This window comes from Melitaea cinxia, chromosome 19 (assembly GCF_905220565.1).
Source record: "Melitaea cinxia chromosome 19, ilMelCinx1.1, whole genome shotgun sequence".
Taxonomy (NCBI): Eukaryota; Metazoa; Arthropoda; class Insecta; order Lepidoptera; family Nymphalidae; genus Melitaea; species Melitaea cinxia.
This window is the reverse complement of record NC_059412.1, coordinates 3,280,526-3,294,161: the sequence shown is the minus strand read 5'-3', so window position 1 is coordinate 3,294,161 and position 13,636 is coordinate 3,280,526. Positions and strand designations below refer to the sequence as shown.

Below are 13,636 nucleotides of genomic sequence, written 5' to 3'. Positions count from 1 at the left end.
TACGACACTCGCGTGATGTTAGCGCGAGCGACTCGCAACGTCTGTCGCGACAAGTAAATCCAAGATGGCGCTTTGCTTAATGTTGCCAGCAGGAATATATTGCTGCGTTTGGTAGATTTTTTGTACTTTCGGAATATACCCATTTTCGAAATAGCCCCAATGCACCTTAATAATTTTAACAACAAAGTATTTGAAGAAAGGTGCTGTTTTGATATGTCAAGATATCCTATTATTGTTACTAAAGGTTAATTCTTTAGTGACAATAACATTATTTTTTACTGAAGTCATTTTCTGTTTACTGAACAATGGCATTTTAATCGTATACCTATTTGACAATTTTGTAACAGCAATTGATAATACTGCCAAGTGACTTATCAAGTAATATTTAAATTGAATGTTGTGAAATATGGTCTTGATCTTTGGTACTAGTTGTAGTGAGATGAAAACACCCATACCAATGTGACATTTATGGAGTGTGCATCCTTTCTCTTGTTTTTGTAGTGGGCGCCTTGTGGTCCAGGAGGAGAAAATATTTTTATGTGAGTACAGTCAATGACTCCCAATATACCTGGCACATTAAATTTAGCCTCAAATCCAGCAGCCACATGCCTTCGAGCTGATTCTGTGGCAGGAAAATGTACCCATTCAGGTAAGAGTCTGAAATTTGTATAATAAGATGAATACAGGAGGTAAATTTTCATTTACAATAATTGAAAATATTATTATTCGTACCTTCTATAAATAGACTTTAAATACTGGTCCAGACATTTGCTCACCGTTGTTTGAGCCTGAAACATGCTTTGGTCTTGCCTAATTTCCTTCTGGTACCCTCCATTGGCAAGAAATTGAACACAACACAATACCTATAATAAAAGCGTTTTTTAGTATTTGCAAGATTATGTTATTAATCTAAATTGGATTAATATGATATTATAAATACGAAAGTTTTTGAGGAGGTTTGTGACACAATCACGCTTAAACAGCTGAATGGATTTGAATAAAATTTTGCACACATATAGAATAAGATCTTGATTAACATATAGAATGCTTTTTATCCCGGTGGGATGTAGAGAATTTATATTCTGTGATGTTATTAATTCACTTTTCCAATAAGTAATGTAGCTACTTTAAACATACAAATGTTGAGAAGTATACAGACTTACTTTCAAATGAACGGGCAGGTTGTTGTTTTTTAGCTGAAGCTCCAAATCAACGGCAAGTTTTTTTTATTAAATAAAAAGCCATTGGTTTTGAGATCCGCCAAAGCGATTGGAATTCTCCATTGCTTAAATCAAATGGATCACATATGTCCCTTATGCGTCTGCGCTCGACTTTCGCGCTTCTTGCTCTTCGTATACCGAAATTATATAACTGTAATAGGGAAACGCCATGGTATACAAAAAATAGGCACCCGGTTTTATTTATTTTTTATTTTATCGTCTTTCTCGTCAATAATATTGAAAACGAAAAGTTTCTCTTCTTAAAACGTCAAACTCACGTCAAAATTCGACAAAATTACGATGTCATGTTAGCTCCTGTAGAGACTCCGACTAAGAGCGCTTGTAGACGTCCGTTTTTTTCACCGGATAACGGACCGTCAATAAACGGCTATCCTTGTATACATATTTTTTTTACCGGATGGATGGACTGCCGTCTATATGCGTTAGTTTTGAACTGGTAGTCAGAGATTACACACGTGTGAAATGTCGAATAATAAGAAAAAAAAACTCGTATTGGCCTACTATTTGTACAAGAAGAAACAAAAAGAAATAGAAAAACGTAAAAGGTCATCGTGGGTGCATCCTATATTATTGGAAAGGGAAAAATATGGTGCATTTCAAACTCTTTTTACGCAGTTGGAAGAAGATGAAACTAAATTTTACAATTATTTTCGGATGAAGAAAGAAACCTTTCAACTATTATTAACAGCCATATATGATAAAATAAGACACGAGGATACTGACATGCGTAAATCTATTTCCCCGGCAGAGAGATTAGCCGTTACGATAAGGTATGTTAAAGAGATGTTCAATTTCAAATTATAGAAAAGGGGATTGATTACCTGTATTAATTAAAACAAAATTTAGTAGGTAGTAATTGTTTTATTATACTCAAAAAATAAATTAAGGAGTTTTAGAAAAATCGAAATCGTAATCAGGCGATGTGATTGAACTTAATTCAGTAATAATTGAAGATTGGGAATCATCTTGCTGCATGAGTTCTTGAGGCATCCTGGATGTGGATGGAATGAGTTGTGTTGGCTGATATTCATAGGGCATCCTGGATGTCGATGGAATGGGTTGTGTTGGTTGATATTCGTGTATCCTGTAGTCGGGTGTAGCCGTAGTGTAGCCTCGATTAATATTGTAATTGTAATTTTGCTGCTGCATGGACGCTTGATTTCTCCGAGTTAAATTTCTCATAACTTTAATGACTTCATATTGGAATTCAACATAATCGTCATCACTATACTTGTCTACAATCGGAGCAATACCTTTGAAAAAACACATACTCTTACTCTTGTCTTCATCTTCAACTGATTTAATTAAAGTAAGCATTTGTCGATCAACTTCGCTACAGTCTGTCTTTCTCTTCTTGCTTGTTTTTGTTAAATCGGTAGTATTGGCTGGTGCGGTAGGGTCATTATTGGTTTGTGAGTCAGTTTCTTTGTTGTGAGATTGTGTGATGTTTTTTTCTGATGTAATACTTGCTTCCGTTGTTCGGCGAGTCACAATTTTACACAAAAAGAGCATTTGATCGTAGAATTTATATTTTCGTAGACTTTTTGCACCAGAGCCGGATTTACATTCCTTAACTTTTTTGTGATATTTCATCCAGTTATCTCTTGCATTGTTCCATTTTTTTATGATATCTTTGCCTAAAAAAGAAAAAATTGTTACAGATATTTAGCTGCAGGGAACACATTTAGTGATCTACATTACAGTTTCAGAATGGGTATAAAAACTATCAGCTGTATTGTACAAGAAGTATTTGAAGCATTGTGGGAAACCCTTTCTCCAATTTATATGAAACTACCATCGGAAGACGAATGGTTAACAATAGCAAAAAATTTCGAGACCAATGCAAATTTTCCTCATTGCTTGGGAGCCATTGACGGAAAACATATTAGAATCATCAAGCCAGAAGAAAGTGGATCAATGTTTTTCAACTACAAGCACTATTTCTCAATAGTATTAATGGCTGTGGTAGACACAAACTATAATTTTGTTTTTATTGATGTTGGAGCCTACGGCAAAGAATGCGATTCAGCAGTATTTAAAGAAACAGAATTTTGGAAAAGAATAGTAGGCGATAAATTAAATATTCCTTGACCTAAGCAGTTGCCAGGTGCAGGCAGTGAGTTACCTTATGTATTTGTTGCTGATGAAGCTTTCGCTTTACATCAACACGTACTTCGTCCTTACGGTGGGCATCAACTTGACTCAATAAAAAAATTTTTCAATTATCGTCTCACAAGAGCGCGACGCTACGTCGAATGCGCATTTGGTATTTTATCCAATAAATGGAGGATTTTGCATAGACCATTAAATGTTTCAACAGATACTGCTGTTAACATTGTAAAAACATGCTGCTTATTACAAAACATAATTCATAAAGTAGAGGGTATTGCTAATAATGCTACTGACACTGCTAGTTCACACATGGTGTCTACTCTATGCCATTTGCCTCGTTCCCATTCAACACGAGGTAATGTAATAGCAAATATGATTCGTAACAAATATGCAGAGTATTTCATGTCACCAGTAGTACCAGTGTACCATGGCAAAATCAACATGCATAAAAATAATGAAAATAAAATGTTACTTACCAAAATCATTTTTTTGTTTCTCGGACATCGTTTCAAAACCTTCATTTAGCGCAAGACAAATTTCTCTCCAAGCGGCAAAACTCGACTGTTTATTTTTATAGCACTCTTGGTTTTTGTCCCACAGTACAGGCCTATTTTCAACCAAACTTATTAACAATTCCATGTCTATATTACCCATTTTTAAAAGAACGCAGGTAGACGGCACTCAATTAACAGAAAACAGGCAATACGTCCGGCAGCGTCAACACGCACCAATACACTGGCGTGGATGACCGCCATTTCTTACACCGGACCGGTGTCCGTCGCGCCGAGGGGAAGGGGTGGTGCATCCGGCGTAAATTGTTCGCTGGACCGATGTCCGGTGCATGTACACACATTCATTATAATTCATACACCACCGCGAATCCGGCAAAAAACACGGTCCGTTATCCGGTGAAAAAAACGGACGTCTACAAGCGCTCTAAGAATCAGGGTGGACTTGACATCCAAATAACAATACCATGTAAGAGCGTGCCAAGTATATATGAAACTTCCGAAGAGTGATAAGGACAACGGCATAATTTTTTGTCTTTGTCATAGTTTATCTTTTTTTTTTGCTGGGCACGTATGTACTACGTGCCCAACAAACCGTACGTGTCCATTTGTAATCGTCATTCATTGCGAATTTCAATTGATTTTTATTTGCTTTTTATGTTTAATCTAGTGTTAAAAGTGAGTTGAAAGTAACAATTATGGTGCTTTGCTGTGTGGTTGGCTGTAACAGTCGAAGTGAGCGTAAATTAGAAAACATAAATTATATTTGTGTTTCAGATTCCCAAAAGACACGGTACTGCGTGATTCATGGATAAAATTAATAGGTCAAAGAAATTGGACTCCAGGAACACGCATTTGTTCTAAACATTTCAATACAAATAGCCTAAGAAAAACTCAGCATAAGACATTCATAACTGCATCTTCAGTTCCAACGTTGTTCATACACGGAAATAAATTAATCAATTTTTTTAATACTTTTACCACGGTACCCTTTTTTAAATTAACTAGATTTATAAAGATTAATCAAATTTCCAGGGGTTTCCGATTTGTAGCAACAACATTCAAAAGGTGGAAATCCCTTCTGCTTGTGCCACCACAGACCCAGTAGTACAACATGAGAGTTATATTGATATGTCTTCTACATCTACAAAGAGTATAAAAGTGACAGACCCCGTAGTGCATGCAACATGAAAGTTATATTGATATGCCTCCTATTTCCACGAATAGTATAAAAATCGGCATTGTGAGTATAAATGGCGGCATGTGAGTCGAAAAAAGTACCTTATCACGAGAAAATGAATTTTCCGTGATCGCTTTTCTTGGTCTAAAATCCGTATAAACTCGCTAATTATGCAACGCTTAGACATGAAACTTTAACCAGTAGTGAATAATGCATTACTCTTCAATACTGTCTGCCAATTTTTTAATTAAATAGATAATTTTTGAGAAATCTGTAATATTGAATGTCGTAAGTAAGCCGGGCACGCGGGTGTCTGCTTGGGCGACGAGGAGCCTTCGCCTCTCGGCCGTTGTACGAGGACCTTGTGTCATTCGATGCGACGCGCGCGCATTTATTGTTTATACTTTTATTTTTACTGACCCCACAATTTTGATATTTGTGTGATAGGACATTGTTTTTTTTAGTTTTATAAGTGGACGAAAGGACGCAATAACTATTTGTTTACTTGTGCAAATTCAATATGTCGAAAGTATCAAAAGTGAAATGATATCAGCAACAAAGGCTCACGGAAATAAAAATCGCATTGAAAGTACTTAATTACGTACTGATTTTTTATCTTAATTTTATATTGTATTGTAAGTTTATTACAATACTATATAACGTATTAGTAAAACTAATATAATATCAATTACACTAAACATTTTATGCGCATAGTAAAATTGACACTGTAAATAATCATCTTATTATTTTATTTACAGAGCTCAAAGAAAAATAAAGGCACTACAACAACTCGATGGAAATATAGAAAACCAAGTGGCGTGTTGGTGAGTTGGCATGTTGGCGTGTTGGTAGTTGGCGTGTTGGCCTGTTGGTAAGTTGGCGTATTGGCGTGTTGGTGTGTTGGCGTGTTGGTAGTTGGCGTGTTGGTGTGTTGGCGTGTTGGTAGTTGGCGTGTTGGTGTGTTGGCGTGTTGGTGAGTTGCCATGTTGGCGTGTTGGTGAGTTGGCGTGTTGGCCTGTTGGTGAGTTGGCATGTTGGCGTGATGGCCTGTTGGTGAGTTGGCATGTTGGCGTGTTGGCCTGTTGGTGAGTTGGCGTATTGGCGTATTGGCGTGTTGGCCTGTTGGTCAGTTGGCGTGTTGATGAGTTGGCATGTTGGCGTGTTGGTGAGTTGGTGTGTTGGCGTGTGCAATATAAGCTATAAAAAGTACAAAGTACATAAAATCTATCGCGGAAATTTCTATCGACCTTTAAAAGAAAATAATTCCACCATACATTACAATAAAACAACTTTTTCGGATTTTATCGCAATTTATTAAGATTTAACTTCAGAAAATTGTCAACTTCGAACTTGCGATGTCACACAGTAAGTAAAATAGGCTAAGAGTCACACCGCATTTTTAGACACTTCCTGACTGGGCGTTGCGGACTTGGTGCGGTTATTAAAAAGTAAATCGGTATGTGAACCTGACTGCTGAAATCGCTGTGAGTGATTTAACATCAAGGCCAGTACTCAGTATAGGAATCTAGACTGAGTACTGCAGGGCTATTCTGTAAATAACCATTTCGATATCGAGCTTCACCTGAGTGACAGTGCTCACTTCGAAAGCGAACCCACTTGAGATTGGTTTGGAATTCTGTAAACATTCCGTACGCACAAGCGATGTGAAGTGAGTGTCGAATCGAAGAGCGGCAATTTAGAGCTGTGTTTATTTTATCGATATTCTTTTCTTATGACTTTATTTTAGAATATGTGCATGAAGTCAAGTGTCGAATCAAGTCTCGAATTGTGATGTGTGAAGCGGTAAATCCCCTTACAGAATACCGAATTCATACTATTAAATGTTAACGTTCTCACGCAACAGGGTTCGACTCGTCGCCGCTCTCACAAGTGTGGCGCTACGGGACTGTCGAGTTTTAATGAATACGAATTTGATATCTCACCGCGGATTCCGCTGTCGAGACACGAAAATGTTCTTACAGAATAGCACTACTGGACTTTTTTATCTTTCTTTTCAGTTTTTATGTAGTCGGTTTTTGTATATTTCTTTTAATTTCCTTTTTTTTACTTAGGATTAGTTTAAATGAAAAATGAGTACCTAGTCAGAAAGTGACACTTTAATCGTAGGCATCGATTACGTAATAGTATAAGTATTTGTGTGTTATATGTATGTGTGTATGTAATTAAGTATTATGTATGTATGTATGTAAGTAATATTGTATTCTTTTTGTCTATATGTATATTATTTATGAATGTATGTTTTGGTGTGTCAACATACATATATAGCACAAAAAAATCATGCAGCAATAAGGGCCTAGTATTTGTTTCAGTGGATGTCTGTGTGTAGATATGTGTCTTTGTGTTATCTTAATTCAATGTGTACCAAATGTAAAAAATGTTATTATCATATAGTCTATTTCACGTAGGATGGGTACGGTGACACATGTCAAATTAACTCTATAGTGAGGTGACCATGCATAATTAATTGATGTTATTCGATTATCGAGTACAAATGCGGTTAACCTTTAATCGATTATATAAAAATAATTTTAACTGCTTATTAAAAATTAATCATCACTATAGTGAATAAATAATATTTTAAGGGTGGTGTTAAACGCGAGAAATGATTTATCGACAAACCCATTAACACAGCTCACGTGGCAAATTATTAGTCATTCGCCTTTACCCTCCGGTACTTTAGTCGAAGAATGAGCAGTGTCGTCTGTCCATACTTTGCCAACAGTATGATTGGCGTTCAACCATGTCTAGTCAAGGAATACTACGTTGTTCCAATCCGTAATGTTTTTCGCCGTTTCTAAAAATGTCACAGTTTTCACGCACTTTTCCGTTTGTTAACTTTTTTTTTATTTTATGGAAATCCAATTTCATTTAAAAGTCGCCATAACGATGTCACACTTCCATTAAATAATTTAGCACCTTTCAAAGACATTAATTATTGTAAAACTGTTGGCAACTCATTTCTCCGCTAATAATCATATTCAACCTCAACGACCAAACATTTATTTCCTTTGCCTCTTTTTGGGAGTCGATAACTTATTATCTTCCATATTGGTGTCACCATACTTTTCTTTACTTATTTTTGACACTAAGCTGTGTGGCTAAATTCTTTAGTGCCGTAGCCACACAGCCCCCTCTCTTCCCGTGGGTGTCGTAAGAGGCGACTAAGGGATAACAAGGTTCCACAACCATCTTGGAACTTAAGAAGCCGACCGATGGCGGGATAACCATCCAACTGCTGGCTTTGAAATACACAGGTCGAAGACGGGCAGCAGCGTCTTTGGTGCAACAAAGCCAGTACTGCGGTCACCAACCCGCCTGCCCAGCGTGGTGACTATGGGCAAAACACATGAGCTCACCTTATTTTTGACGTAAACTTGTGGAGGCCTATGTCCAGCAGTGGACTGTATAGGCTGTAATGATGAAGCTGTGTGGCTACGGCAATAAAGAATATAGCCGTGGGTGTCGTAGGAGGCGACTAAGGGATAACCACTACCACCTTGAAACTTATAAAGCCGACCGATAGCGGGATAACCATTCAACTGCTGGCTTTGAAATACACAGGCCGAAGACGGGCAACATCGTCTTCAGTGGGACAAAGCCGGCCCTGCGGTTACCAACACGCCCAGCGTGGTGACTATAGGCAACACATATGAGTTCACGCCATTTTTTGGCACGAGGCCTATGTCCAACAGTGGACTGCGATAGGCTGAAGTAATTTTTGACACTGTATTACGCCTAATTTCAAGTGCCTGTGCAACTCGATCCACTATGTGGTTGACAGATAATAATGGACCGCTATTTTCTCACTCCCGTTCAAAGTATTCCCGAAAGCGGACAACCAATTGACTGTTTGAAACGGTCTTCTTTTGTTCTTTTCAGCATTTTACAGAACAGAACACACACACAAAAGGAATAACTAAAAAAAATAATAACAGAACTTAACAACAATAAAACAGCAACAAATACAACTATAGCAACTGGCAAAACCAAAACACGGGAAGCATACAAGAGACAGAAAGTACTGATTGAGATATCTCGAGTCAGTGAGATGACGCGATTCACAAGATGGCCTTTACGATTATTTATTTTAGCCGATTACTACGTTTCAATCCCTATCATTAAACGTTTCGTTTCATGCCTGTAATTTTAAGTTATCATTTTTTCTGTACCTTTTTTATTTTGTTTAAAATGTAAAAACGCATATATAAATACAATTTCAATCTAATCAAGCATTATTATTTGCTTTGGAAACTAATTGGTGATTTTTAAAAATGTATATTTATCCGATTTGTTGAAAATAGTGAGCGTGTATTGGAACATATCAAATGTCACCGTACCCATCCTATGTGAAATAGATTATAGTAAATGTATATTTTTTCTAGGACTAACTTCAAAAAAGTGCCACAAGGTCTAGATTTAATTATGCCTATGGCACATAAGAATAAGTTTGCAGAGTCAACTAATGGGTTTAATTCAACCTATAGTCAGGGATTAGACAGTGAAGAAAAAGAGGTATTTCCATTTTAGTTATCACTGTATTATTTTACCTTTCACATTTTATTTCTGGTAAACAAATAAAACACGTGTTCAACTTTTTGTTCTCGATTCAGTTATTTTTTTCAATTTCAGTATACTATTACTACGGAACCGGAAGAAATTATACCCGAAAAACACGTCGGAAGAATTCACCAAAAAACTACTCAACTTTTGTAAACATGGCCCTCTAGGGTGTTCATCGAATGATATAATACTAACAGGAGAAAATCAAATTGGTCTGATACATTATTTACTTTTCAGTGTAAAATGTATAACGTAACTTTTACAATCGAAAATGATACCTGTGAAGACAATTATTTAAATTTGAATGCATGTGCAGTAGCTGATACCATCGCAATAGGATGTGGCGGGTCACAACTTGAAGAAGTGTTGTCAGCTATAAATTTGCCTAGTCTCACAAGGTTATTGGCAAATATCGTCATCTCATTGAGGTGAAATATCCCATTACAGCGCATCGAATCGGCATAGACGAAGCTATTAGGAAGAAAAAAATAACCTTCTGGAAAATAAACAAGAATGGTCAATATCACATTTTAAAAAATTGGTATTACTAAATTCAAGGTCAATTACATGTAACACAATGCACAAAATGTATATATGCGGTATGGGGCAGTGAAAATGAATCTCTTAAAATCGAAATTATTAATAAAGACGATAATTTTTAGCAGAAGGAAATGGAACAATAGTTGACAAAATTCTATATCGACAGCATACTTCCACAACTGATTGATCCGACGACATTATTTAAGAAATACACTCAAATAAATAAAAGCAAAAATGTAACCGATTCATATTTAAAAATAAAAATCATAATTTAAAATCAATGAGTGTATATTTAATCATGTGTACTCAATATAATAATTGTGTTTGCAGGCAAACGGAGAAAACCCGACTTCAATTATATCGACAAGTAATAAAACGCAGGTAGACGAAAAATTAGTCAAGTAAATACGCATTATCAAAGATTACTCCAAAAGTTGTAGTCAAATCTCGATGAAATTTAAATGTGACCACATGATAAACATCGGCTTTCGATTAAATTAAAAATTATCAAAATCGGTACACCCAGTAAAAAGTTATGCGGATTTTCGAGTCGTTCCCCTCGATTTCTCTGGGATTCCATCATCAGATCCTACTAGTTTACTTATCATGGTACCACACCAGGAATATCTCTTTTCCAATAAAAAAAGAATTATCAAAATCGGTTCATAAACGACGAAGTTATCTCCAAACATACATAAAAAAATATATGTAAGGTCGAATTGAGTAACCTCCTCCTTTTTTAAAGTCGGTTAAAAAGAGTAGGATTTTTTTACTTATTCGGCCCGCTGACTAGTTGGTCTCTTTACAATCGACTATTCGGCTAGTCTGCCAAAGCTATATAATCGGCACATCTCTACTAATTAAATTACTTACCAACAAATACCTATCCAGGTATTTCTTTTCAGTCCATCCCCAATTGCAAATTAACGCTGTAGCGTATTTAAATAATTTACAAAGTTAGTATTCACATATATTTGAAAGTGAATTATAAATAAAATCTATTTAGGTATTTTAATCTCTTTGCGTTGTCAACTCTCGGCCTATAAAATCGATTGATGACTGCGCGTTGTAAAAATACGTAACAAATTCGCTAGATTTCGATAGTTTACCTCACGTGCTTAAATACATAAAAATTGTCAGGTGAAGAGCGGTGAAGGGGGGGTCAAGCGAGTTCAAACGCGCGAGGTCATTCGGATAGGAGACGCCCTTCATCATCATCATCATTACAGCCTATACAGTCCACTGCTGGACATAGACCTCCACAAGTTCACGCCAAAAATAGCACGAACTAATGTGTTTTGCCTATAGTCACTACTTAGGGGACGCCCTTAAATTAAATTAAATAATGTTTAATTATACAAAATAAAAATGCTACATATATATATATACGTGTGTATATTTATGTTTGTATGTATTTAGGTATAATTTTATATTCTTTAGTAATTTATTTGTCATTTCTATAACAATTATTTGTACACTTCCTAGCCGCTTTTCTATGCCCTGTCCTATACCCAAAGGTTGTTTGGAAGAAATCGCTCTTTTGCGATAAGACCGCCTTTGTACATCTTCCTCTAATTGTACTACTTTTGTTAGTATCTTTTAAACGTGTGCAATTAAGAATATTAAATATTTTAACAATTAAAACTTGCTATACTTATGTTATTAGCCATTTATTTGTTATAATATTACATCACAATATTTAATTTATATATTTATGGCATAATTTTAATTTATACATTTATAGATAATATTTATAACATATTAAAAATTAGCAGTTGGCTTTCCAGCCGTATCATTGTTACTATTCTTTTTTTTTTATTACTGAACTAACTTTGCGAAACAAAGATTGATACAACATCGGCATTGTTTACTGTTCAATACAAAAATTTGGACGATTTGGAAAATGGCTTAAACACATAGGCGACAATATCCGATTGCATCTCATTCAAAAAGGACAGGAAATTGTTCAGAATATTGATTTCGTTGAAACGACAACAGTAACACGCTAAAATTCGCGCTCTTTAACATTCAAATGATGGATAAGACGGCTTATTAAAGAGTGGTTTTACCGTACATTGACTAACCGTGAAAAAGTTTTACGTACTTCGATCGCTTATTCACCATCCAAAGTATCATTATTTTGCTTCTGCTGTCGTTTATTTGAGAACGTAGATACACCGAATAGGTCAAAATTTTACTAATTTGATGGATTGACTTGGTAGAAATTAAATTCTAAGATTAAAAGTCACAAACGAAGTACAATTCGTAACCAAAATTATTGCAAATGGAAGGACAGGCTTCAAAAAGGATAGACTATTGACAAAAAATAGCAATACATAAAGGGAAAGGAAACAAAGAAATGGGAAATTCTTATCAGAATGTTTGATATTATAAGATTTCTTGCCAAACATAATTTGGCTTTAGGTGGATGGTATGAGTAGGTAAATTCACATGTGTCATATCACTCTGATAAAAAAAGACGATCGGTCAAGATGGCGCCTCGATCGGGCTAACATAAAACATGGTGTCAGAAGTAATTCGTGATCTATGTGTGTTTTATTCATATTACATTGAGTCATTGTGAACAAAGAAACTTTTTGGAATGTCCAGTCCGCAGCCCATGGTGATGAATGGTAACGTGGCTCAGCAATGGAAAAAAATGGCTGCAGTCATTTAAATTTTATCTACGTGCGTCTGGTTTGAATGATGAGAGTGATGGCAGAAAAGTAGCTTTATTTCTGCATGTCACTGGTGAAAAAGGCGTTGATGTATTCAATACATTTAGAAAAGACGAGGATTAGCTTATAAAGTTATTTCAAAATCAGTTTGCCCCAAAAGCTAAAACAAAAAGGGTGAAAATGAAACCGTAAACGATTTTGCTTGCACATTAAAATTAAGGTCACAAAACTGTGAGCTAGAACAGTTGCAAGAACGCCTAGTCAAAATAATGTTTATGTGTAATATGCATCAAAAATACAACTATGGCAGAGAAAAATTATTGCTTGAAGATAAGCTGGATCTTGATAAGGCCTTAAAGTTGGCAAAGACCATGCTTGCTTCTAGACATCAAACGGATGAATTGACAGCAACACAAAGTCCAATATTTAATAATACAAGTCAGTCACGATCAAGATCAAAGTCTAATTCAAGGAACGTCAGTCAACATAGTCAGCAGTCAATACATGAAGTTTGTACATGGCAAGGCTCGGAACCGGTTTAAAAAATACCGGTTAATACCGGTTTATTTCGGTTTTCCTTCGAACTTTTTTTAAGAACGTGAACGTTTTAAGATCTTAATTTTAACCTAAATTAACCGGTTTATTCGAAGAGCAGTATGTCGATAAACGCGTTGAAACTTGTAAGTCACATGTTTTAACGCGTTTACACTTTACAGTTGTGACTACCTACAAGGTAGGAATGCCATGCGCAAGACGGCGCGGCACGTAGGTCGTAGACGTACCAACGCTATTTCT

General features: G+C 35.9%; 1 protein-coding gene across 1 annotated transcript; it reads left to right on the top strand.

The window, feature by feature from the left end:
- Positions 1–2,951: 2,951 nt before the first annotated feature.
- Positions 2,952–3,332, top strand: LOC123663071. The gene has a single exon (XM_045597810.1). The coding sequence runs from the start codon at positions 2,952–2,954 to the stop codon at positions 3,330–3,332; it is 381 nt and encodes a 126-aa protein (XP_045453766.1).
- The last annotated feature ends 10,304 nt before the right edge of the window (positions 3,333–13,636 follow it).